At 42.4% G+C, this 22,977-nt stretch overlaps 1 protein-coding gene across 1 annotated transcript in view; it reads right to left on the bottom strand.

The window, feature by feature from the left end:
* Positions 1 to 6,959: 6,959 nt before the first annotated feature.
* Positions 6,960 to 22,977, bottom strand: part of LOC147891584 (uncharacterized) — a 57,174-nt gene continuing 41,156 nt past the window's right edge. The window contains exon 7 of the mRNA XM_087387957.1: positions 6,960 to 7,463. Coding sequence (XP_087244083.1) covers positions 7,266 to 7,463 — 198 coding nt within the window. The 3' untranslated portion in view covers positions 6,960 to 7,265. The remainder of the gene's footprint in view (positions 7,464 to 22,977) is intronic.

Below are 22,977 nucleotides of genomic sequence, written 5' to 3'. Positions count from 1 at the left end.
CAAAGCCTTTGTTGAGATTTGTTGATACCCTCTTGTGGTGCTCAATGGCCAGCCTTTCTACATATGTCCGCACTTGTAGATTTTCTTTTCTCATGAATGAGGTAACTACTTGTGACCCATATTCCTGCACTTTCATCCAATTGTGTGCCCATGCCTTTTCCTTAGCTATGGATAAATCTGATATATTCTTCACAACATTAGAGTTACTTTTGCATTGACCAATAGGGACGCTTTTATCAGTGAGCAAATATTTTATAGCACTATCCACTACATCACGCTTCACCTATATGTTCATGCACTCCTCCATGCAATGGTCTTTGTCCTTCTTGCCAAAAAACCATTCTTTCTTGAGGATCTTCTCTGTTGCCATGATTACATGTGTCTGGTAAGTACTTTTACAAGCCTCCACATCCTTGCGGTCCCCTCTCTTTTGCATAAGTGTCTGGTAGTTACTTTTATAGGCCTCCACATCCATGCTTGTCATCAACTCTCATCTTTTGTGTGAGAAATGAAGGTCTAGCTTCATAAGTCACCTCTCCCCTCTCACATGCAATGCACATATCCAATATCTATCCAAATACTTCTATAGGGCAAAAAATAATACTTGTTTATCTAGGTATCTCTCCCTCACTACCTTGAAACTTGTGATTACTTCTACTCATTCTTGTTTTGCCCTTGGTACCACTACAATTAGGCAAGTATAGAAATCTATGAGAGCTCGAGCATCTTCTTTTGTCGCACTTCTCTTCAAATGATTTAGGAAACCAAATGTGAACCATAGAAACCTCGCTTTCTGTAAGACCTCTAATGCCAAGGTTATCTTACAATTTGCAAAAATATCATGATTCAATCTTTCAGACTCAATCAGATATTTGATCTTGTTTTTCAATATACATATGGTTGCCATGTAGAAATAGAACAAAAGTATCTTTGCAAATTGCTTTGAAGTAACTCTTTTGGCCGCGATTGCTTCTCGGGCGATTTGATGACAAGAAAAAGCAAAGTGTTGGCCATCAATCGACTGAAATTTACAATGAAGTAAGAAGTTCCTCTTTGCCTCCTTTAAATCCCTCTTGGCATTTGACTCTGTACCCTTTTCATGCTCAATCTGTTGAAGAGTTTGTATAAAGAATTTAGTGAAAGTTTCCTTAAAATGTGTAGGCCCTTCAAATACAATTGCATCCTGAAAGTTTTCTCTATGCGGACAAAACATCTTTGGATGCAGAACTACATTGGACACTACCAGTTCTTTTGCATCGATTAAAGCTTGGAATATTTGTAAAGCATACGAAGTGTCAAGATTCTTTCTATTGGTAAAGATGCATGCCTCCTACACATCATAGGCATTCACAGCATAGGGCTTTTGTCCCCAAATATATCCGACATCATCTGTGATCACCTCATTAAGATGCAAATTTAGGTTTATTGTCGAGGTGGGTTCATCTTGCTCCACTTTAGGTTTTTTATCTTCCTCTTTTGTCTCCTATTCCACTTCCATTAGTTCTTTCTTTATAGAGGGACGATAACTTTTTCTAGCCATGCTTAAACTTATGGCTCTTGAAGTACTAGTCTTTTCCATTTGACGCCATGGTTTTCCTTTAAGGGTTGATACCATAGTTGCTATTAATCATCCTTGCTCTTCTTCTATCATTTGTACTTTGAGTGCACTTAAGCCTTGTGCTTCTTCTTCATTTTGTTCGTGAGTTGCATGGACTATTTGCTCCTCTTGGAATATTTGTGTAGGTCCCTGATCCAAAGGTTCATGTCCATCCTCTCCCTAAACTAAAGGAGCAAGTCCCTGATCCAAAGGTGCATGTCCATCTTGTTTCCTTGAGCAAAAGGAGCATGTCCTACTTGTCATTGAAACAAAGAGTGTGCATGTTTTGCCAAGTGTCGAGATTCCTAAACTTGAGATGCATATTGTGCATCCTCAAAGTACTCAACCATGATCTTTCTATGCATCCTATTTGCATCCACATGGGAAACACACATTGCAAGAGACTCCAATGCAATACACAGTTTTGGAAACTTCGATGGTTCAGGAGGCATTAGCAGAAACCGTATCACATCTTTCCTTGACACAACAAAATGATTGCCCCCAATTGAAGTATATGAATCCTTTGTGAAGATATTCATTAAAGTATGTTTTGGGTCCATCATTACACCTATTAAAACGAAGAAAAACATGTCTTTCTTGGAGAACGATGCATTCCACGGCTCGTCCTTTTCTTAGAGGATTTTCTTTTACATCATGAAGAATACCTTGCTTTCCTTTGGAAACAAAAACCAAGCTCTAACACCCAATTAATCCACTTTTTGTTGAAATTCCCAAGGGCATACTCTTTTCCTTGCAAAACTCAAGGTAGCGTTAGAGACAAATACTCTAGCATCGAGATTCAAAATTTCCATGGAGTGCTCCATAATAATTTGGAATCATACAAGAAAAAAATAATAAAGATTTTAGAGAGATACAAGTAAGCAACTACAATTTTAGAAAATGCAATATATCCAATATGTTAAAAGGCTTGATATGATAATAAAGGTAGGGAATAGACTAGAAGGCTTTAAAGGCTCAAATATGTGCACAAAAGTAAGGAAAATAGCCAATAAGTCTTTACAATAACGGCATGTAAAGTGCAAAATGAAATAATGTGCAATCCACTCAATTATAAAATTGCAATCTGCCCACTGATGCAATCTACCCACTGTTGCAATTGCAAAACTGCCCACTGATGCAATGTGCCCACTTATACAACTTCCAATCTCATTGAATTTTTGAAAACGTGCAATATGCTCAATGAACAGTGAATGGTTTGGGAATAGCCTAGAGGCTTTACAAGGCTCAAATATGTGCACAAATGCAAGAAAAATAGCTAGAGGCTTTACAATGAAGACATGGAAATCACAAAATTAAATAAAAGTACAATTTGCCCACCACTGACTTGCCACCAATATCTTTCAAAACTGTGAACTCTGCTCAATGACTGTGGATGGTGGGGTTTAAGGAAATGTTATGAGCGTGAAACTGCATGTGAGCAAAGGGACTGGCTCCGATATGAACTGGTGGAAAATTTTGAGCATGGCTTTGATTGGCTATGTGGAGAAAAAACATCTCCTCTAAGAAAAAACTAATCTATGAAAACAATAAAACTTAAAAAGATAATACGAAGATAAGTAGTTAGTATATATTTAAAACTATATTTAATTAAAAACAAATCTAAATTATAATTTAAATTTGTTCTACATTAAATATGCTTTTAAATATGTACTAAGTAATTAATTTAATTTTGAAATCGCAAAGAAAGTGCACTAAACTTAAAGATAGTTGTAATTTTAATTGAAAAGAATAAGACACTAAGATGGGTGGGGAGAGAGATTTAAATTTTAATATTATAATCCTAACCAAACGTAAATTTGTCTCTAAATATGTTCTAATGGTAACATAAAACTAACTAGTATATTATATTTTAAATTATAGTGGCTAAGAAAATTTTTATATCTTAATTTAAATATTTGTAATTGCAATATATATTGACTCACTAATTAAATATATAATAACTCACAAACTAAAATACATTTCTTGAGAGAAAGAAGAAAACTTTATTAAAAAGAAAATAGAATAAGAAGATAATTACTCATGCACAAGGTGGATGGAGGGTATCTTTCATGTGCACACAAGGGGCAAAGCCTTCAATTGGGTGCGACAACCAATTTGACTTTATTTCCATAAACAACAAAACTCTATCTCCCATGCCAAGATCGAGTGCAATATTAGTGTGATTCACATGGAATCTTTCAAAACATTGAAATGTCAACTAGGAGGTGGAGTGGAGAGATGGCATAAAATAATGTATCTTTGGACTATGCACATCACCTACATAACATACTTATGAGGCCATCCATCTAGAAGGGTTGGCAAAATTGAAGCTTGCCACCTTAATAACGGGTCATATGCCCTCTTATCTATCTTTATACATTTTACATCATTCACGTTCAATTCAAATAACAAGTACGACTAATTACGAAGCTCACATTGATGGGGTTGCTTTTATACTAGAAGGTTTAGTTCCATCAATTCAAGAAATCCAAAGAAACTTTAAAGATTTCACGTGGTGTGGGTCCACGATTTACATAACCTTATATTTTTCAAAATTGGATCACTTTACCATCTACATAAACGGGTGTTGCTTGTCATAGTGTCCTTTAAGTAATGACTATCACTTCTTAAAGAAGGTTTCAACTTGCTAATGATGCTTCTTAATGATAATAAACCTCACTCTTAATCTAGTATCTCCTTGATGCAAAAACGCTCACGGCATTGAAAACAGTTATCGTACTACTTTGACACTTGCAACTAAAGTAGAGTTGTTGGGGTAAGTTCGATAGCTAGGCAATGCTTTCTAGCATGATATCAAATGAGTGCTCAAAATTGCCAAGTATTTGGAATAACACAAACAAGAATTAAGCTAACTAGAAATAGAGTGTTTGCAATGATTACATCTAGTTGAATTGAATGTGATGATTGATAAGCCAAATAGATTGAGAATCTATGTATTTTGGGAGATTCTAATACCTGTTAATTAGAAATAATCCTATTGGTGACTAGTTGTCAATCTAAAAAGACTACAACAAAACCGAAATCTTTGTCTCTCCCCAAGGTTTGGGCAATATATCGTAGTCCTTTGATCACAAAAAACATGATGTAAGAAAGTTTCACATACTTGTACTTTAGAACCCCAAACATGATACTGAGTTCGTGTCTTTACTAGGATCAAATAGAATAAGTAGCCAAGCATGGTTGCTTGGCACAATAGAATTTACTTCCTTTGTGGCGTTTGTTGCCACCACATGTTTAACCTCTATCGAAGAGAATATTTCTTTGATTTCATCCCATCCACACATAACCATGAAACCTAAGTTTTCCTAGTTTTGGCTCTCCATCCTCAAATAAATCAATTTTGATCTCTAAAAGAAAGGTTTTCAAAAAAAAAGAGCAATAATACATATAAATTTTCGTAGTCTTTCTTTCTAAGAATTTTACAAATACCAAGATGAGTGATATAACTAGAAATAACAAGTAAACCCGGTATTCATTGCATTTACTTCACATGGTTACATTGACATTGTTACATGAAAATGTCTCGTGAAAGAAGCTAAGAAATGCTAATTGTATAGAGGAATGTGATAGTTCTAATTAATCTAGTATGTGTGGTTTGTTTTAGAGTTTTAATATCTGTGGGTCACACAACCTGTAATTTAATTCCAAGTGTCAAAAGTAGTATGAGTCATTTCCGTGTAATTTGATAAATTTTGCGTCCGAGTACATTGTACTACACAAGCACACATTTATATGCACCATATGCACACACTGCCACATCATTTTTAACCACTCCTCTGGACAAAGTTTGGCAAAAGTTCAAATGGCTATAGCTTTTAATCCATGAGGAATTTTGAGGAGCTATTAAAAGCAAAAATGCTCAACAACTCGTGTTCAACATTAATCACCTCAGATCAGATTTTTGCAAAACAAAATGTAGATTCAATAAGCCTCAATATCAAAACCACATCCTAATCCATTGGAGCCTCTTCAAACTAGCACATAACATAAACAAAGATAAAATCTTTTGTTCCATTCCTCGTATCGATGTGGTCTAGTTGTAGACTAACAGAGTCTTTTAGAGATCACCCGACTGGTTTCAATGGTGTCAATTCGCTTGGATCTATCATCAATTTACACATTCATACGTCTAACACCATCTCAGTAATTTGGCGGTGGGTAGCAGAGTGATCTTCTATTGGATATAGGACAACTGCACATCTTTTGCATTACACATGCCACCCTTGTAAACTCATATATACCTAGATGAATCCAAGAACGTCATCCTCTAAAAACACAGCATAGTGCAGTTTCAACCTCATGACAGTCACTCATAAGGTTGAAAACCATAAACTCCATCACGCATAGCAAGGACTAGCTACTATGACATCCCCACTGATGTCATCAGCGCCCAACAGTGGGTGTAGACCGTAGTATAAAAAATGCTCACATACAAATCCACACACCCACACATACTTGAGCATGACACCGTTTAAGATGTAAAGAATTATCGCAATACCAGCAGGTCGCAGCATGGACGAAAACTTGTAAACTCATATTGACTTTTCTTGGCATTGGTTCTTGCATGTATATATCAGCATCGTAAAGCCTCCCAACACATTGTTGTCATCACCTTATTACACGCTTGATCACTGATACATCATTCCATTATGAATTTAAATCATACATTTGCTAAGAACCCCTCTCACATCCATGTAGGTCGAATTATGTTTTACAACACACTTTGTTTTGAGAGGGAGCACTATAACTTGAGCAAGTTCATCATAAGCCCCATAGTGGCACCATCTCAGAGCATAAGCCCCATAAAGGCAGTTTAGATTTCCCTACTCAAGTTTATGGATGCTCACAGATCAGCTTCCTTGTACTGCCAGCTCCAATGCCATCTATGATATCCGACATAAGTTTACTTTCATCTATTCAGGAAACTAAGAAAAATAAACTGTTGTCCTGTCTATCCTGCTCCTCTACGGTAATCCAGCACACAGGCCTCCCCTCCCCGCTGTGCTGGCAAAGGTATTTACAAAACAAATAAAGAAAAACAGGAAAGATGAATGGAGTTTGTTCAATGTACTTCTAGAGAACAGTTGCATCAAAGTGTTCCTTCTCAAATTCCAGCCTAAAAAGGCATGCTATAAAAAGCACACACAATTAAATATCATATTAACACACTCAGTTTCAATGAAACTTCAGATTAAAAAATTCAAAGTTCTGCTTCGATTACAAAATACATATCCTGAAAGCCAAGCAAAAATACTGACTGGATTAGATGACAAATCTAGTCAGTCGATTTCTTAAACTGTTTACAAACCCCCCCCCCCCAAAAAAAGAAAAGAAAAAAAGATGATAATAATAATAATAACACCTTGCTAGCAATGAAATGTTGACCTGGCTAGAAGAGCCACCTCTGACATAGTGTGTATGTACGAATAAAGCCAATCTACATGCAGATGTGGAATGTCCATGAACTCTCCTCAAGCCGGAAGAGAGGAAGCTTCACAAAAAAAGAGAAACACTCCCTGTGGATCTTGAATTAAAAGCTGTACACATTCATAATTCACAAGAAGAGACACAATTGGGTCCCAAATTCGAGGTTAGCTTTCACAGAATGGATCATAACATATATTAAGTTCACTACGCCATACATCAGCTAGTTGAAAGCTGTATCCAAGGGTAATAAAAGGCCAACTAAGCAATCATTTGGCTGGTGTGGTATCACAAGCAAATCACAAATCTCACGAGACCAAGGAAGAATGAAAAGGATGCGAGCCCACAGCTTTCCGCTTTCCGGAATCATCACAACACCTGCACGATCTCGCTGCCTGAGGTAAGCTTCGAATTGCTGAAACTGTAATACACCAACCAAGAATCCGGTCAGCTCTCTCTCTCTCTCTCTCTCTCTCTCTCTCTCTCTCTCTCTGTGTTTGTGTTTTGTATTTCTGATTGTTAGAATTATAGATATAATTCCGCAGTGACCAATGTAATTTAATAAGCTAGTTAGGGGCACTTTTCCCTCTTTAAGAGGTTTTTCCCCCTAACCGCAGTTAGTTCACTAACTATGGTTAGTGACTACTAAGGTTTCGTCACTAGGACAAAACCTTATCTCTCACTCTTTGAGTTGTACTCTTTACACTCTTCTATTGCAACTCAGCTCTCAAGCTTTCAGCTCTCAAGCTCTCAAGCTCTCACTCTCTTGCTCTCTCTCTCTCCGCAATCTCTCACATTTGGTATCAGAGCAATTGATCCTGCTCCCTGCTTCTTCCCCGTTCAGCTCCAGCCTACAGCCCACGCTCCTGCTGCTACCTTCCGTACCTTCAGTACCCTGCCGTACCGTACCCTGCCGTACTACTCCTGCATCGTCCGTACAAGTGAAGCAACGTACATTATGCCGTACAGTCCGTCGCCAGACTGTACGGTTCGCCGTACAGTTCCGTACTTGCGCGTACAGTTCGCTGTCACCATCCGTACGGTTCGCGGTCACCGTCCGTACCTGCGCGTACAAGCCGTACAGCAGGTCATTGACCATGCTTCCGTACTGCTTCCGTACAAGCCCTGCTTCCGTACAAGCTCTGCTTCCGTACAGGCCCTACTTCCGTACAAGCTATGCTTCCGTACAGGTTCTGATTCCGTACAGCCTGCATCATCACCGTACGGTTCTGTGTAACTGTCCGTACAATCTGTACTCAGTCGTACATTCGTACTTGATCGACTGTACTCACTGTACCAGCAGACACTTGCAGTTCTTTGCTGTCATTTGGGTATTTTCAGGTTCACAGTTACTTGCGAAGCAAACAATGCAGACATATCTGCAGATTTGGTCTGAAATTTGGGGCTTTTGATCAGAAATTGCAAATTTGGGGCTTTTAGTGAATTTGCCCCTTCTTGATTGCAATTTCAAGCTCGAAATTTGGGGCTTTCAGTTTTGCAGTACAATTTCTTGAAGAAATTTGGGGATTTTGTGATTACACTGCAATTTTGCAGTAAAATTTGGGGCTTTTGCAGACAGAGGGCAATTCTTGCAACATTTGGGGCTTTTGATCAATTTGCCCCTTTCTGGTTGCAATTTTGGGCCTATTTTGGGGCTTTTGTGTTGGGAGAGCAATTTCTGGAGATTTCAGTTCATACTGCCCTTTTTTTTTTTTTTGAAGTGTTTTGAAGCACTTTTGGCAAATTTTGGAGAGTTTTTGATGCTTGGACAGATTTCCGACAGTGCAAGTACAGAAATCTGAGTTGCATTTACAGCCAGTGCTTGGCTGTGTTTTTTGGGAGTTGTGCACTTCATTCCCAATAAGGGAATTCAGTTTTGTATCTGCATAAATCTCTTTCTCAGATATGGCCCAGCAAAATCAGAATGACTTCCAATTCGGTGGTCTTTCACAGGAAGACAAGTTGGATGGTACCAACTACTCCCTCTGGAGTTTTATGGTACACAATATTCTGATTTCTCGCAATTTATGGGATTATGTGAATGGGGGTGAGATCCGACCAGCAAGTATGGCACCTAATACCCCTCCTCAGCAAGGAGGTGGAAGAGGTCGTGCACAGGGTGCAGCTGCAGAACAAGTTGTTGGTGCAGCTATAGCCACTACTTCAGAGCAGAAGAGATGGGATTCACGGGATGCCTTAGCTTTGTCATGCATCTCTATTTCAGTGAAAAGATTTATCATTCCGCATATCCGGTCGTGTAAGACCTCGAAGGCAGCGTGGGATATTTTAGAAAGCATGTATGCAGCCCGGAATGATGCAAGGGTATCTTTCTTGAAAAGAGAGTTAAGTAATACACATATGGAAGAGGGTGACTCCATGTCAATCCACCTCACAAAGCTACAGGATCTCAGAGAGCAATTATTAAACATAGATGAGATTATTCCTGATTCAGAGATGATTACTACCACTCTGATTTCTCTTCCTCAGTCTTATCTCAGCTTTCATACCTCGCTGAACTTATCATTGAGGGGGGGTGCAAATCCTCTCACTTTTCATGAGTTGATAGGACTTCTGCTTCAGGAAGAGCAGACCAAGAAAAACTTGGCTTCACGTGCAGGTGAACAAGCTATGCTCTCAAAGTTTAAATCAAAAACAAAGGGACAGGCAAAGACATCAATAAATCAGCCTTCCAAAGTCAGGACAGCCTTCAGAAAAGGCTAAAAATGATGCAAGTAAGCCCAAGAAGAAGGGTTTTTGTCACTACTACAAAAAGCCAGGTCATCACATTGCAGAATGCAGGAAAAGGCTTGCAAAAGAGAAGAAAAACAGCTCCGGTATGGCTGTTTCAGATTCAGCTCCTCATGCATCTAACAGTGGGGATGCTACAGCCAACTTTGTTGGACAGGATTATGCCTTTTTATCTTGCATTTCAGATTCTAGGCTGGCTGCTCCAGATGCTCGGGATAGTACATCCACTTGTGATGATGATACATATGCATTTTTTACTTGCAGTTATGACTCTTCTACGGATGCATCTGCTTTCAGTGTCAATGAAACACTGAACACTTGGTATTTTGACAGCGGTGCATCCAAGCATATGACTTCTAGGAAGTGTCTTTTTACTTCCTTGCATCCACCTCCCGTTGGTAAGAAAGTCACTTGTGCCAATAACTCATCATATTCAGTACGTGGCATAGGGAATGTTGAGCTTACTGCCATTGATGGCTCAATTTTCAGACTTTCAGATGTCTTATATGTGCCTGGTATAACCAAAAATCTTCTTTCAGTGTCCACTCTTAACAGAGCTGGATTTCAAGTCATCTTTAAGGATGACAAAAGTACTGTCCGAGACAGGGAAGATGATTATGCCTTAAGATTATCTGGTACTCTGCTGCGTGGGCTTTTTCAGCTTGATCTTTTTGAGAAAAGAGCAGCCTCTTGCAGTTTCTACCCCTACTGCTGCCATGCAGAATGCAGAATTATGGCATGCCTAATATGGCCACATGCATTACAACAACTTGATGACACTTCATAAGCATTCCATGGTTGATGCATTGCCACCTCTTGAGATACCTCCTCCACATGCCTGTGAAGGGTGCATTTTAGGCAAGATGCATAGATTCCCCTTCAAAAAGGATGGTTCAGTTAAAGCTGTCCGCAAATTACAGCGTATACACAGTGATGTCTGTGGTCCCATGAGGACTCCATCATTGGGTGGTCATCTCTACTTCGTTACCTTTATTGATGATTACTCCAATTTCACTTGGGTCTTTGGGCTGAAGCGCAAATCAAAAGTGTTCATGGTGTTTAAACACTTTTCAGCCATGGTTGAAAATGAAACCGGACTCAAGATACAGACATTGCGCACAGATAGAGGTGGGGAATACTTGTCTGCAGATTTTGATGCTTTTCTGAAAGGCAAGGGTATTGTGCATCAGCTCACAGTGAGGCCGACCCCTCAACAAAATGGCAAAGCTGAGAGGAAAAATAGAACTCTCATGGAGATGGACAGATGTATGCTGAAAAGCAAACACATGCCTCACAAATTCTGGCTTGAGGGTCTGATGTGTGCCAATTACATTTTGAATCGGGCTCCCACTAAGGCTTTAAAAACAAAAACTCCCTATGAGGTCTGGAATGGGAGAAAGCCTTCAGTGGATCATTTCCGAGTCTTTGGATGCCTTGCTTATGCTCATGTGCCAGTTGAATTTAGGCACAAGTTGTCAGATAAAGCCATTGAGTGCATATTTGTTGGGTACAGTGCAGAAAGCAAGGGGTACTCTACAATCCTGCTACACGCAAGATCATTGTCAGTAGAGATGTGATATTTGCAGAAAATTCAGCTCACACTCAGGCTGAATTTCAAATGCCTTCTTCAGAGGATGTCTTTCAGGGATTGCTACCCATTGCCTTGGGTTCCCCTGCTGATATTTCTGATGCAAATCAGAATTTACAGCCACCTCCCGATGCTTTAGTTCCGCCACAGGATGTCTTGCCACCTCCACAGGCAATGGAACAGGTGGTGCAGCAAGAAATTGCAGACATACATGCAGCAAAAACAGTCCCAAACTGGCTGTTACAGACTCTCAGGGAGAGTAAAATTGATGCTCCGTTACCTGGCAGGACTTGCAGTGCAGCAAGGCACATGGAAGGTGCTAATTCAGTGGAATCAGCATATGCAGGTACTCTTCTTGATGAGGAGGAGCCTGCCACATTCGAAGAGGCAAAGGACAATGTCCATTGGATGAATGCCATGCACGATGAGTTGCAGTCCATTGAAAAAAATCAGACTTGGGATGTTGTCGACTTGCGACCAGGTAAACATGCCATTGGCACACGATGGGTTTTCAAGGTCAAACGAAAGCCAGATGGCTCCATTGACAGATACAAGGCAAGGCTGGTTGCTAAAGGCTATGCTTAGAAAAAGGGCATAGATTATGAGGAGACATTCGCTCCTACATCCCGGATGACCACCATCCGATCAGTTATTGCAATGGCTGCACATTTTGAGTGGAATGTTCATCAGTTGGACATAAACAGCCTTCTAAATGGAGACTTGCTGGAAGAGGTGTATGTCAAACAACCTCCAGGCTTTGAAATTACAGCAAATGCACTTCAAGTATGCAAGCTAAACAAAGCTTTATATGGGCTGAAACAGGCCCCTCGTGCATGGTATGCCAAGATTCATGCCTTTTTGACTAGCAAGGGGCTGCACAATAGTCCTACTGAGAGCACCCTCTACATCAAGATGGATGGGGGGGAAATTTTAGTCATCCTTCTTTATGTCGATGACTTACTGCTCACAGGATCCAATGAAGACAAAATTGCAGATTTCAAAGCTGATTTGCAGACCAACCTTGACATGTCAGATTTGGGGCTGCTTCACTTTTATTTGGGGATCCAGTTCTCTCATGAGAGACGTGGCACTGTTATGTCTCAATCCAAGTATGTGCAAAAACTCTTGGACAGATTTAACATGCATGATTGTAAGCCCATAGCCACTCCCATGGAGCCAGGGCTAAAACTCACAATGCATGATGCAGGAGAATTAGTTGATGCCACACTTTACAGTCAGGCTGTTGGATGCCTCATATATCTCTGCAACACTAGACCTGATATTCAGTTTGCAGTATCTCAGGTGAGCAGGTACATGCACAGCCCAAAAACTATGCATTGGCAGGCAGTTAAGCGCATCTTCCGTTATTTGCAGGGCACGAAGTCTTTTGGCTTGCTATTTCCCAGGGGGGGTGACTTGCAGATGCATGCCTATAGTGATTCAGATTGGGCTGGTGATTATGACACTAGGCAGTCCAGTGGCAATTGTTTCTTTTTGGGTAAATCTTGCATTTCTTGGCTGAGCAAGAAACAATCTACAGTGGCTACCTCATCATGTGAAGCTGAGTACAGGGCAGCTTTCACAGCAACAGTTGAATGTGTCTGGCTGCGACGTCTATTTGCTAATCTTCATCTGTCTTTGGAGGGTCCTTCTCCAATTCTCACTGATAGTCAGAGTGCCATTGCAGTGGCAAAGAATCCAGTGTTTCATGCTCGCACGAAACACATTGAGGTTCACTATCACTACATCAGAGAGAAGTTGCATGCAGGAGAGATCAGTATGATCTTTGTGTCCACACATGACAACGTTGCAAATATTTTCACCAAAGCACTACCACGTGAAAAGTTTGAGGCATTTCGCAGTGCCCTGAACTTATATCCGTTTGGTGATTGATCAGCCTTGTACATGACATTGGCACTGCAGGGAGGTGTTAGAATTATAGATATAATTCAGCAGTGACCAATGTAATTTAATAAGCTAGTTAGGCGCACTTTTCCCTCTTTAAGAGGTTTTTCCCCCTAACCGCAGTTAGTTCACTAACTATGGTTAGTGACTACTAAGGTTTTGTCACTAGGACAAAACCTTATCTCTCACTCTTTGAGTTGTACTCTTTACACTCTTCTATTGCAACTCAGATCTCAAGCTTTCAGCTCTCAAGCTCTCACTCTCTTGCTCTCTCTCTCTCCGCAATCTCTCACACTGATTTCAGTATAGTATCGTACTCAGCAAAGGATCTTAGTGAGCCCTTTGCCTTAGCCCATAGCGGCTTGTATGAGCACGAGTCACTTTGATACTGTACTTCGTCTCATAGGCTCGCGAGGCCTCCTAAAGACGTTAATATATCTTTCTTTCTTTCTTTCTCTATGTAGACCAGGCACAACGACATGTCATAGACTTCTATGCATTTGAGTCAGCTCCACGACATAGTGGGGTGGAGGAGGAGCTAGCTGACATGAGGGCAGTTTGGATCAGCGGGGAGAGACGACACAAAGCTGCCAAGCCAGAGACACCGAGACCACACACAACACGGAGAGTGACCAGACTAAGCACAATCGAGGTTCGGTCTATCTCATCTCTCCTCAAAGGAGACTGCCAGAGACGACGCGTCACTCTTGACATAGCCCATCGGATACAAAGGTTGAGGAGACCACAGCCTCCACCACACCAAGAGACAGCTCGACAAACCCAAGTCCAAGACACCTTTGCAGCCCACCGGAGAGCCACCACAGGATCGAGTTCAGATTCATAGTTTCAGCTTTCATCTTTTGAGTTTTGAGTTTGAGCTATTGAACTATTTAGCTTAGCATAGCACTCATGCCCTTTGCTTCAACCCACAAAGGCTTGTATGAGTTTCTTCTTTGATGTACTTTGCCCCATAGGCCCATGAGGCCTTTCAAGACGTTAATCTCTCTCTCTCTCTCTCTCTCTCTCTCTCTCTCTCTCTCTCTCTCTCTTCGCCCGTACAGCTCCCTCCCGTCAGCCGTACAACTCGTAGCTCTCTCTCACCCACCGTCACCATACAATAGGTTGCCATACAATAGGTCACTGTACCTCACCCGTACAGCATGTCCCGTACAGTCTAACAGGAACAACAACCTCAGCTGAGCTGAGCCGAGCCCTTGGCTCAGCACGGGGGGTTAGCATCAGTGAAGGGCTTGGAGAATCTGCAAGGCCACCATGGATTTCCCGAAGGTGAAGATTTTCACCACGACCCCCGTCAACAAGCCCTCTTACTCCGACATTGCAGCAACACCTAGCGACCTACAAGAAAAGGATTGGATTAGATCCTCAGGAGCACATTTACCACTTGGAGCATGAAATCAGAGAGATCGGGCTGCTAGTTGCACCTCTTAGCAGAAAGGTGAACGAGATGGAGAAGAAAGGCAAGCAAGAAATTATTACAGAAGCCATGGAGAAGTTCAGCACATTTCCACCAGCACCAACTCTTGTCTCCAAGGTCAAGGAAATGATCAACACTCAAGTGAGTTCAGCCAAGGAAGAGATGGCGACAGCAAACTTAACAAAGCAGATCTATACACATAAGTAAAAGAGCAACAAGCTATAGCACATAATAAGAAGATACTACGCATTGGAGGGCTGCCCAAGGATTGCCTTGGCCTTTTCAATGAAGAGGAGGATTACACAACAGACGAGAGGATTGCATGTCTCAAGAAGGAAATACCACAAGTAGAGTGGGATCATAATGATATTAGCTGTGTCTCCCAAACAGGAATGCAAGTACAAGTGTTTTTCAAGGAGAAAGCGGGGAGAATTAAGATTCTCCGACAGACAAACAAGTTGAAGGGCACAAGGATTTGGATCTCCGAGGAACTCACCTTAACTCAGCTCAAGCAGAGGAGTGTCGAGCTCACCAAAATGAAGGATGCACGTAAAGCTGAAAAATGGGCTGTATATCAAGATGGAACAACATTAATTAGAGATTTCAAATCTAAACCTAAAGACTCTCAATCTTAAACTGATGTTATGAAGGCCACTTCTATTAGTTTTATAGTCCTAGTATGTATCGGTGTGATATAATAATCGAGCTGAGATGCCATGTGTACTCCTCGACCCTCTGGCTTATCCAGATGTTTTAAGTCTTTTTGACATTTTGTACTTTGTCCCATAGACCCATGAGGTCTCTTGCAGACGTTAATATGACTTTCTTTCTTTCTTTTTTCTCTCCCCTCTTTCCAAACCATATATCCTGAATAAATCCAGAACCTGATGTCGACGTGGAGAGCATTGCAAGATGGTAGTAGTAAGTGCAGAAGGGAAACAAGAATAGTGGTGGCCCTGCTTTGTCCATTGTATGTCCGGTGGAATGCACGTAGAGTTCAAAGAAGGCGGTTTTTGGGCCTATGGGTTGTTATAGAAACGAGGATCTCGGATCCTGGTGTCAGGGATCCTAGTAGAAAATCCTTCGCAGTGTAAGTCCAAATTAAGGATTTTACATTGGGCCTCGAAACGAGCATTATAGATTGAATGCTTGCATTTGAAGCTTCTTGGGGCATCTACCAGGTCTTGGCTCGGATTTGCAGAATTTGCTTCGCCCCCGAGAATCTTTGGTTTTCTCCTCTTCTTATCTAAATTCTGCTCTTGTATTGTGGCTCCCTGGTATACATTTACACCCTCAATGCTACAATGAACCGTGCCGCGAACTTTCAGGTCATTTTCTTAATTTGAGTGTAATCCCAAAAGCAGCTTTACTCTTTCATGTAGCTTTGATTGTGGTTTCTCAATCACCTAAGATGTTGGTTTGCTAGCCCATAGATCAGGGGAGATTCGTCCTTTGAAAAGGATGCCACAGCTGTCGTGACTAACTACCGTAGAATTCAACTATGAGTATGACTGTGAGACCACAATGGACTCCATGCATACTTATCGCCACCAACGCTCTATCACTATTTTATGCCGCCACAAACCTCGTACATCATCAAGGACCCCCCAACCTCAAAATCAAGAGGTGGGCTGACAGACGTTCTCAAAAACCATGAAGAAAAACAGTCTTAACGTCAAGTTGATGAACCTCCAATGCCTATGTGACGCAATAGCAATGACAAAGATGTGGGAGCAAAGGTTTCCTCTAAGTCAATGCCTTGCTGCTAAGCACAGCCCTTGGCAACAAGACAAGCTTTGTAGTGGTCTACACCATCATCATCTTTCTGCTTTAACTTGTAAACCCGATGGCACAATTGCCAGGAGGCAAATCACACAACTCCCATGTGCCATTTTGATGAATGGAATTCAGTTTTCATAGCATGCATCCACTCTTTGCAGTCAAAAGAATCCTTCTGGCATAAAGGTTCCTCATTGCAGGCTGTGACAATCAAAGCAACCTCCAAAAAATTGCCATGCATCTGTCTCTGTGCACCTCTAGTGCGTGCAGCCTGCTTGCTGTCCCTAAGAGTGTCCAAGAGCCACCTGAGGACTGCTTTTGGCTGTCTAACGACAGCCGTCTCCTCTGCAACTGCATGTTCAATAGTATTATCATCTGGCTAAACATGGGCATCAATCTGAGGAGGCTGAGAACTACTAGAAACTGAGGGAGTTGAGCCATGCAAGAGCTGGTCTGATTCTGTATTTGACTGAAAGAGGGTCAGCAAGGAATCAAACACATCAGAGGCATTTAGAGAAGGCAGTTTTGAGAGTCCAGCCAAGACAAAGCTGCCTGCTCAGCAAAAACCACATCTTTGCGACAATAGCCTTCCCCATGCTAGTATACAACTTTCAAAAAGAGTAACTATATCTCTAGATACTGAAGTGACGTCAACTTGGTCAATCCCTCTCACGGGATAAGATGCATTATTGGCACATGTGACTATGCCCCCCTTAGGAGCATGATCCAAGGAGAGAAATAACTTTTTGCAAGAGGTAATGTGCTAGGAAGCACCACCATCAAAAGACCAATCGGACATAGAATCAGAAACTAATAAATTGGTCTCACATGTCAATGGATTGTTTGTCATCATGAGCCATATTTGCTGCCTCATAGCAGTGCTCATGTATAGTAGAAGCAACTGTAACAAGTTCTTGCTGCTACTTCTTTTTCTATGTAGCAATGCGCTTTCGATACTCCAAGATGTCATGGCTGGGCTTCCTGCAATAGTTGCATGTCTTTCGTTTCTTGTCATCACACCAGAAGTAGCTTTGGGCTTGCTGAAATTTTGCTGCCTTTCCTTTGCCTTTGTGATCCTGTGGCAAAGGCTTGGTCTGCACTGATGGAAGCAGCCCTATTTGTACGGCTCTACTCCTGCAATAGCAAGGTGACAAGTTAATCAAAGCTGTAATGGTTGCAGTTACCCATGGCAACTAACCTCAAAGTTGCAGCAAAGTCTTGATAAAAATCAACAAGGCCACTCAACGTAGTGGACACAACCTGAGAATTTGTCACAATCTCCCAACATTATGAGCTGCTCTCTAAAGTCTTGACTTTTGTGAGATAAGAATCCACGTTGTCCCCTTCTTCCATCTTGACATTGTCCAACTATCTGCGCAAAATGGCAACTCTGGCCTCATTCCGAATCTGAGAGAGATTAGCCAATGTATCCATGCAGACTTTGCTGTCCTGCAAGACTGAATATGGAGAATAATTAACCTCTTGAAGACAAAGTAATCAAGGCATGTGCCAGTGCATCTATCTCATCCCATCAGATTTGATCCGGCGTGGAAGGCAATGCGACAGCAATGGTAGATGATCCAAATGGAGAAACAGTAGCATCACCATGGAGGCAGCTGTAGTGGCACTAGATGCCAGGGAGGAAGGTTTCAACTCTGATCCTACAACAATACCCCAAAATTGGCAACCGACAAAAGATGCACCAGGTAGGGCCGGCCACATGCGATAGTTGGTGCCAACAAGCTTGTCCTCCGCTGAAAGCATCCCAAGCAAATTATTGCTTGCCACTGCAAAAGAAGCAAAAAGAAACGTGCTCTGCAAATGTCAAATCCTCAAGGCTATCACTGTGCAAATGAGCTTGCTGCCCAAAATCTCACTGCAAATCCGCAAATGTCAGGTAAAAATCACAGAAAAGTATATGCACATGTGACTGCCCAGCTGGATGCTCAAACCTGAGCCAAATGCACGCATCTGCCCTGCAAAAGTCGAGCTGCAAGTAGAATGACCGCAAATGTCTAAACTCTGTCCAGCCACTAAATCAAGGGCATATGACTGCAAAAGTGACCGAGTTGCATTGAACGTAGTTGAAAAAGAACCCCAAATGCACAAGGGCCAATTCCATGAACAAATGGAGCAAAAGCCCCAAATTGTGAGAGGGCAATTGCGCTGAAGAAAGGGCCAACACAGGAGAAATCAAAATCTCACAGTACTAGTGCAATCTGACAGCAATGAGCTGGCAATAGACCCAAAGCCCCAATTTCTGAGTGCTCTAGCAATCCCAAAGCCAACTCTTTTGACTAACCTGCAAACACAATGTCCAAGCAGAAAAACCAGAACTGAGTTGCCCCAAATACCTATGCAGAAGTAACCTACTGTTCAACAATGCCTGTGTGGCAGTCTGCCATGTCAGCCCGTACAGGCAACCATAGCAAATGGGCTGAGAGGAGACTATACAGATGGCGTTTTGGAGCAGTACAACACTTGGCAAGATTCTAAAGAGATGTAGGGATGTCCATACTACTGTACGAACAAGTTGATTCAGGCAGTTTTTCATGTCAAAATGTTGTTGGGGGTGATGGCGACAGTATTTGGCAGCAGTTCGGACTGGTTGATGATAATTGGACTGAGTGGCTGAGGCTAAAACTCAGTCCAACGGCGACGAATTGCAGCTGTTGGAGACACGAACGCAGACAAGAAATACCCAGTTTCCGGTCACCCCATTCTGGTCAGTTGGAGCTACAAATGCCTCACATGCTAGTCGAGCTGCAAGGGAACTAAAGGACTGTAGCTCAAGGTGGAGCTTTGTGGCGACGCAATTGCAGCTGAATGGCTGCTTGGTAAGCACCTTCTAGTTGCAGGTGTATGGAAGCTGCGTGGAAGCTTCACGAGATAGGCACAATTGCAAATGAAGCTACTTGAGCGCTGCGCAGGAGCTGCACCAACAGTGATCGGCGCAAATGCTCAAGGAACAGTCGTGGGACTGTCTAAGCTGCAAGTCGCGCTGCGAATGTGCTGAACAGGTCGAGCTGAAGCATTAGGGGCAGATTTGCTCGGGGGGAGGGAGCAGGCTGGATCCAGAAGCTGCTCTAATACCATTGTTGGATGGGAGTCAAATGGAAGGAAGCTTAAATGATGAGAAAATACAATAGTGGCCAATAGATGGCCCAACTATATGTCCCAAGTGTACCAATCCTACATGTCGTATATGGAGCAAGTGTCCTAACTGGCCTACAAGGCCATACCAAGGCTAGAGTGGCAACAAAGATCTAGGGTATGGTCAGGAGATCATGTGGGCAGTCATGGCACTCTATGAGAGGGTCTCAGGCAAAGTTCGGATGGGTACAGGGTGGACATACGAGATCATGAGCACTATCAAGGTCAAACACGGTTGTCCACTATTACCAACCTCTTTTTGGTCTATACATCGACGAGCTTGAGACCTTCATCGGGACATTGTCGCGTGTGTGCGTGTGTGTGTTGTTCTTTCAGGGGGGCTCCCTCGCCAACTCCTTATCCAGATTCTCCTCTATGCAAACGATGCAGTCTTACTCCATTTTCAGCAGAGGGCCTCTGATGACATGTGGATGCACTCCATACCTTTTGCAAGAGACATGATCTGAAGGTCAACCTTGGAACTGAGCAAGGGATACACCGCACTTACTAGACTCGAGCAACACTGCTTTCACTCTCTAGGATCCCCAAGGCAAGTCTCTGCTCTTTGACTTCTTGGTCCGCCCAACAAGCATGTATCGGGGTCCTTTCTAGGGGCCTAATCTATCAAAGGTAGATTGGGCCACAATGGAGACACCAAGTTCTCTTATTGTCACAAATGATGATCCACAGTAAGCCATCGGTCCCACATCAGATAGTTCTGGTTGAGTTTGGCTTCTAGCCCATCGCCTCAACTTAGTAGTGGGTTATGTCGCGATTCAACTTACACTTCCAACTCCGAGTAGAAGAACCACCACCACCCAGCTCAACCACAAGAACCACCACCAAGGAGGGCATCCCTCGCTGATTGTGTTCTGCCAAAGTACCAGCATCTCTACAAAACGAGCAATCCCGTTGCTCCACTCGATGTCTAGCTGTCCACTCCATCCGTCAACCCAATCCTCTAGATAATGAACAACATCCAGCAGTGTGAGCATCATTTCATCGAGGGAAACTCTTCCATTCACGCACTAATCTGCTGAGATCTAGTAATATGTACAGAAAATCTATCCATACGGTCCAATGTACAAGTGTGCCCCCTCTGGGAGGTCAACCAAATGATTGTTATAGTGCAAAGCCTGCAACTAGTTGGCAACACATGTTTCTTGACTGTAGCATATTTCCACCAAATGCAAATACTTGCAAGAGTTCAATCTGGCATAGTGCAGTACAGTCATTTGAAACAGAACTACATCAACAACATTTCAGCCTTCACATATGCTATGAGGAGCTTAGGTAAGAGCCTAAAACTTTTGTGCTAGTAGAAAAATGCTGGTTCTATAATTTGAAAGTAACATTGCATACAAATTAATCATAAAATCATGTTAAATTGATCATCAACTTTAATGGTTGCAAACCTATGTACAAAAGTCTAAAATATAAAGAGTCAAGAGGTCCCAAAAGGCTTGCTAGCAAGGCTAATGTGTGAGCCCAACGAGTAGAAACGTCATTGCGCCACTTGCCAGCCTCCATATGAGGAGAAAGAAAGAAAGAAAGACTGAAAGGTCTATGAGAAAAAACAGATACAATAAATGTTAAGGGGTGGGGGCACTAAAGCAGGCAACCACACCCAAAGCTGATGTCTGACACAAGAAAGTCAATAGAGAAATGCATCAGGATGTCTTTGCGGGATATACACAATAAATGTCTGTATGAGAACCAAAATACCATAAAGGAGGAGGAGGAAGATCCCCGTTGGGCTAGTCGGTCAGCTGACCATCAGAATGACAGAACCTATGTATCCTGTCTAGGGATCAACTCCACAAGTCGGCTAAAGATATAAATGATGATCTCAGCCGACAATGGCTTTTGCTCTGGTGAGGGCTGGAGACATCAAGGAAGGAAATCATCGATAGAGCGATGCTGGTGCTCAGCCTTATCAGTCTGTCTAGGTCCCTCTCCCCTCCTCTCTGGTCGCTAGGACAGGACATTTGCATACGACAAAGGATTGAGAGAGGCTTCCATGTGGATATTACTAGTGCCACATGGGAGTTATAGGAGAGGATAAACTCTACATGGAAAGTCATGTGAGCAGCATATAGGCTGCCACATGGGCTGTCAGATAGGCATGCAAACAGGACTATCAATTGGGGCAGCAGATAGAGCAAATCAAGGCTCGAGTTCTGAAACAGTCAGGGCTGGATCTCAGAGGGAGAGATCAGCCACGGTGGACTGTGTGCAGGCCAGCAGATGTGACAAATGGAGGCACACGGCTGAGGCCAGTAGAAGCTGGTCAGCGAGGACAGTTGATGTCGGTGGGTCCAGCGGCGAAGGTCAGCCATTGGATCGGCCTCTGGTAGGCCTGTCAAAGGGACCAGTTGGCCCATATCACAATGGGGGGCAGATCAGTCCCCCTCTATACATAGGGACCTCGAAGCCCAGTCTCTGCATTCACTGTAGCTCAGTAAAAAACCACTGAAGCTCACTAGAGCACACAGCAGACTCCGAACAAAGGAGCGCGTAGGTGGAGGCTTTTACGTCACTCAGACATTGCAGCACATTGGATCTCACTTGAAGGTTCTTGTGTACATAGTTGTGTCCTATTCAAAGCAATACATCAAATGTCCCTTCTGGGTTCCCTACATGGTGTTCATCACTCTCTCTAGATCTGAGAGTGTTCGTGGGTTCCTGTACACACATCATCAACAAGTCCTCGTGAGTGTTACTTATCTGGATCTACCTGGGAAAATATTCCACTGAGTGCTTAGGCTCTTAGAAGCTAGACCCGCTTCTTTACAAAGGGGTAATGTCCATTATATTTATCATAATGTTATTTCGATAACAATGACCCCCAACTAAGGCTTGCCAACAAACCCATTTCCCTGCAATAAGAGGGTTTAAGTGGCCGGCCCTTCCACTTAGAAGGTTAATTAAGAGAATATGCCAATAAAATGTCGCGAACCTTGGAAGTTGCAATCAGTATGAAATAGTCCCTCCATCTCTATTCGCCAATAGGTTCATAGTCCTTTGAAAATAGGAGACATGATAAACCAATGCATCTGCAATACTTCATTAAATGAGCACACAACTTGATCCCAAGATTAGCCTGCAAGAGTTTTCTACGTTTTCACTCCGCGAGCGATTCGTTGGTTGTATAGTCCCCCCACCTGGCTGTTAGCCCCTGTACCAAAGAGCCCCTAGGCAGTGAGCTGGGTTTCTCTGGAACAGGCTGGTTTTTTCTTTTTTCAGCCTCTTTCCAGCTTTTTCCATACTCAGCACCTTCGGGGCTGCTGTTTTGCATGAAGTCTTTCAAGCATTAATAGAAGGTTC

This window comes from Dipteris shenzhenensis, chromosome 17 (genome assembly GCF_047967505.1).
Source record: "Dipteris shenzhenensis isolate YYH24624 ecotype China chromosome 17, Dip_SZ_1.0, whole genome shotgun sequence".
Classification (NCBI taxonomy): domain Eukaryota; kingdom Viridiplantae; phylum Streptophyta; class Polypodiopsida; order Gleicheniales; family Dipteridaceae; genus Dipteris; species Dipteris shenzhenensis.
The sequence above is the reverse complement of the archived record's forward strand: the minus strand, read 5'-3'. Positions and strand labels throughout refer to the sequence as shown.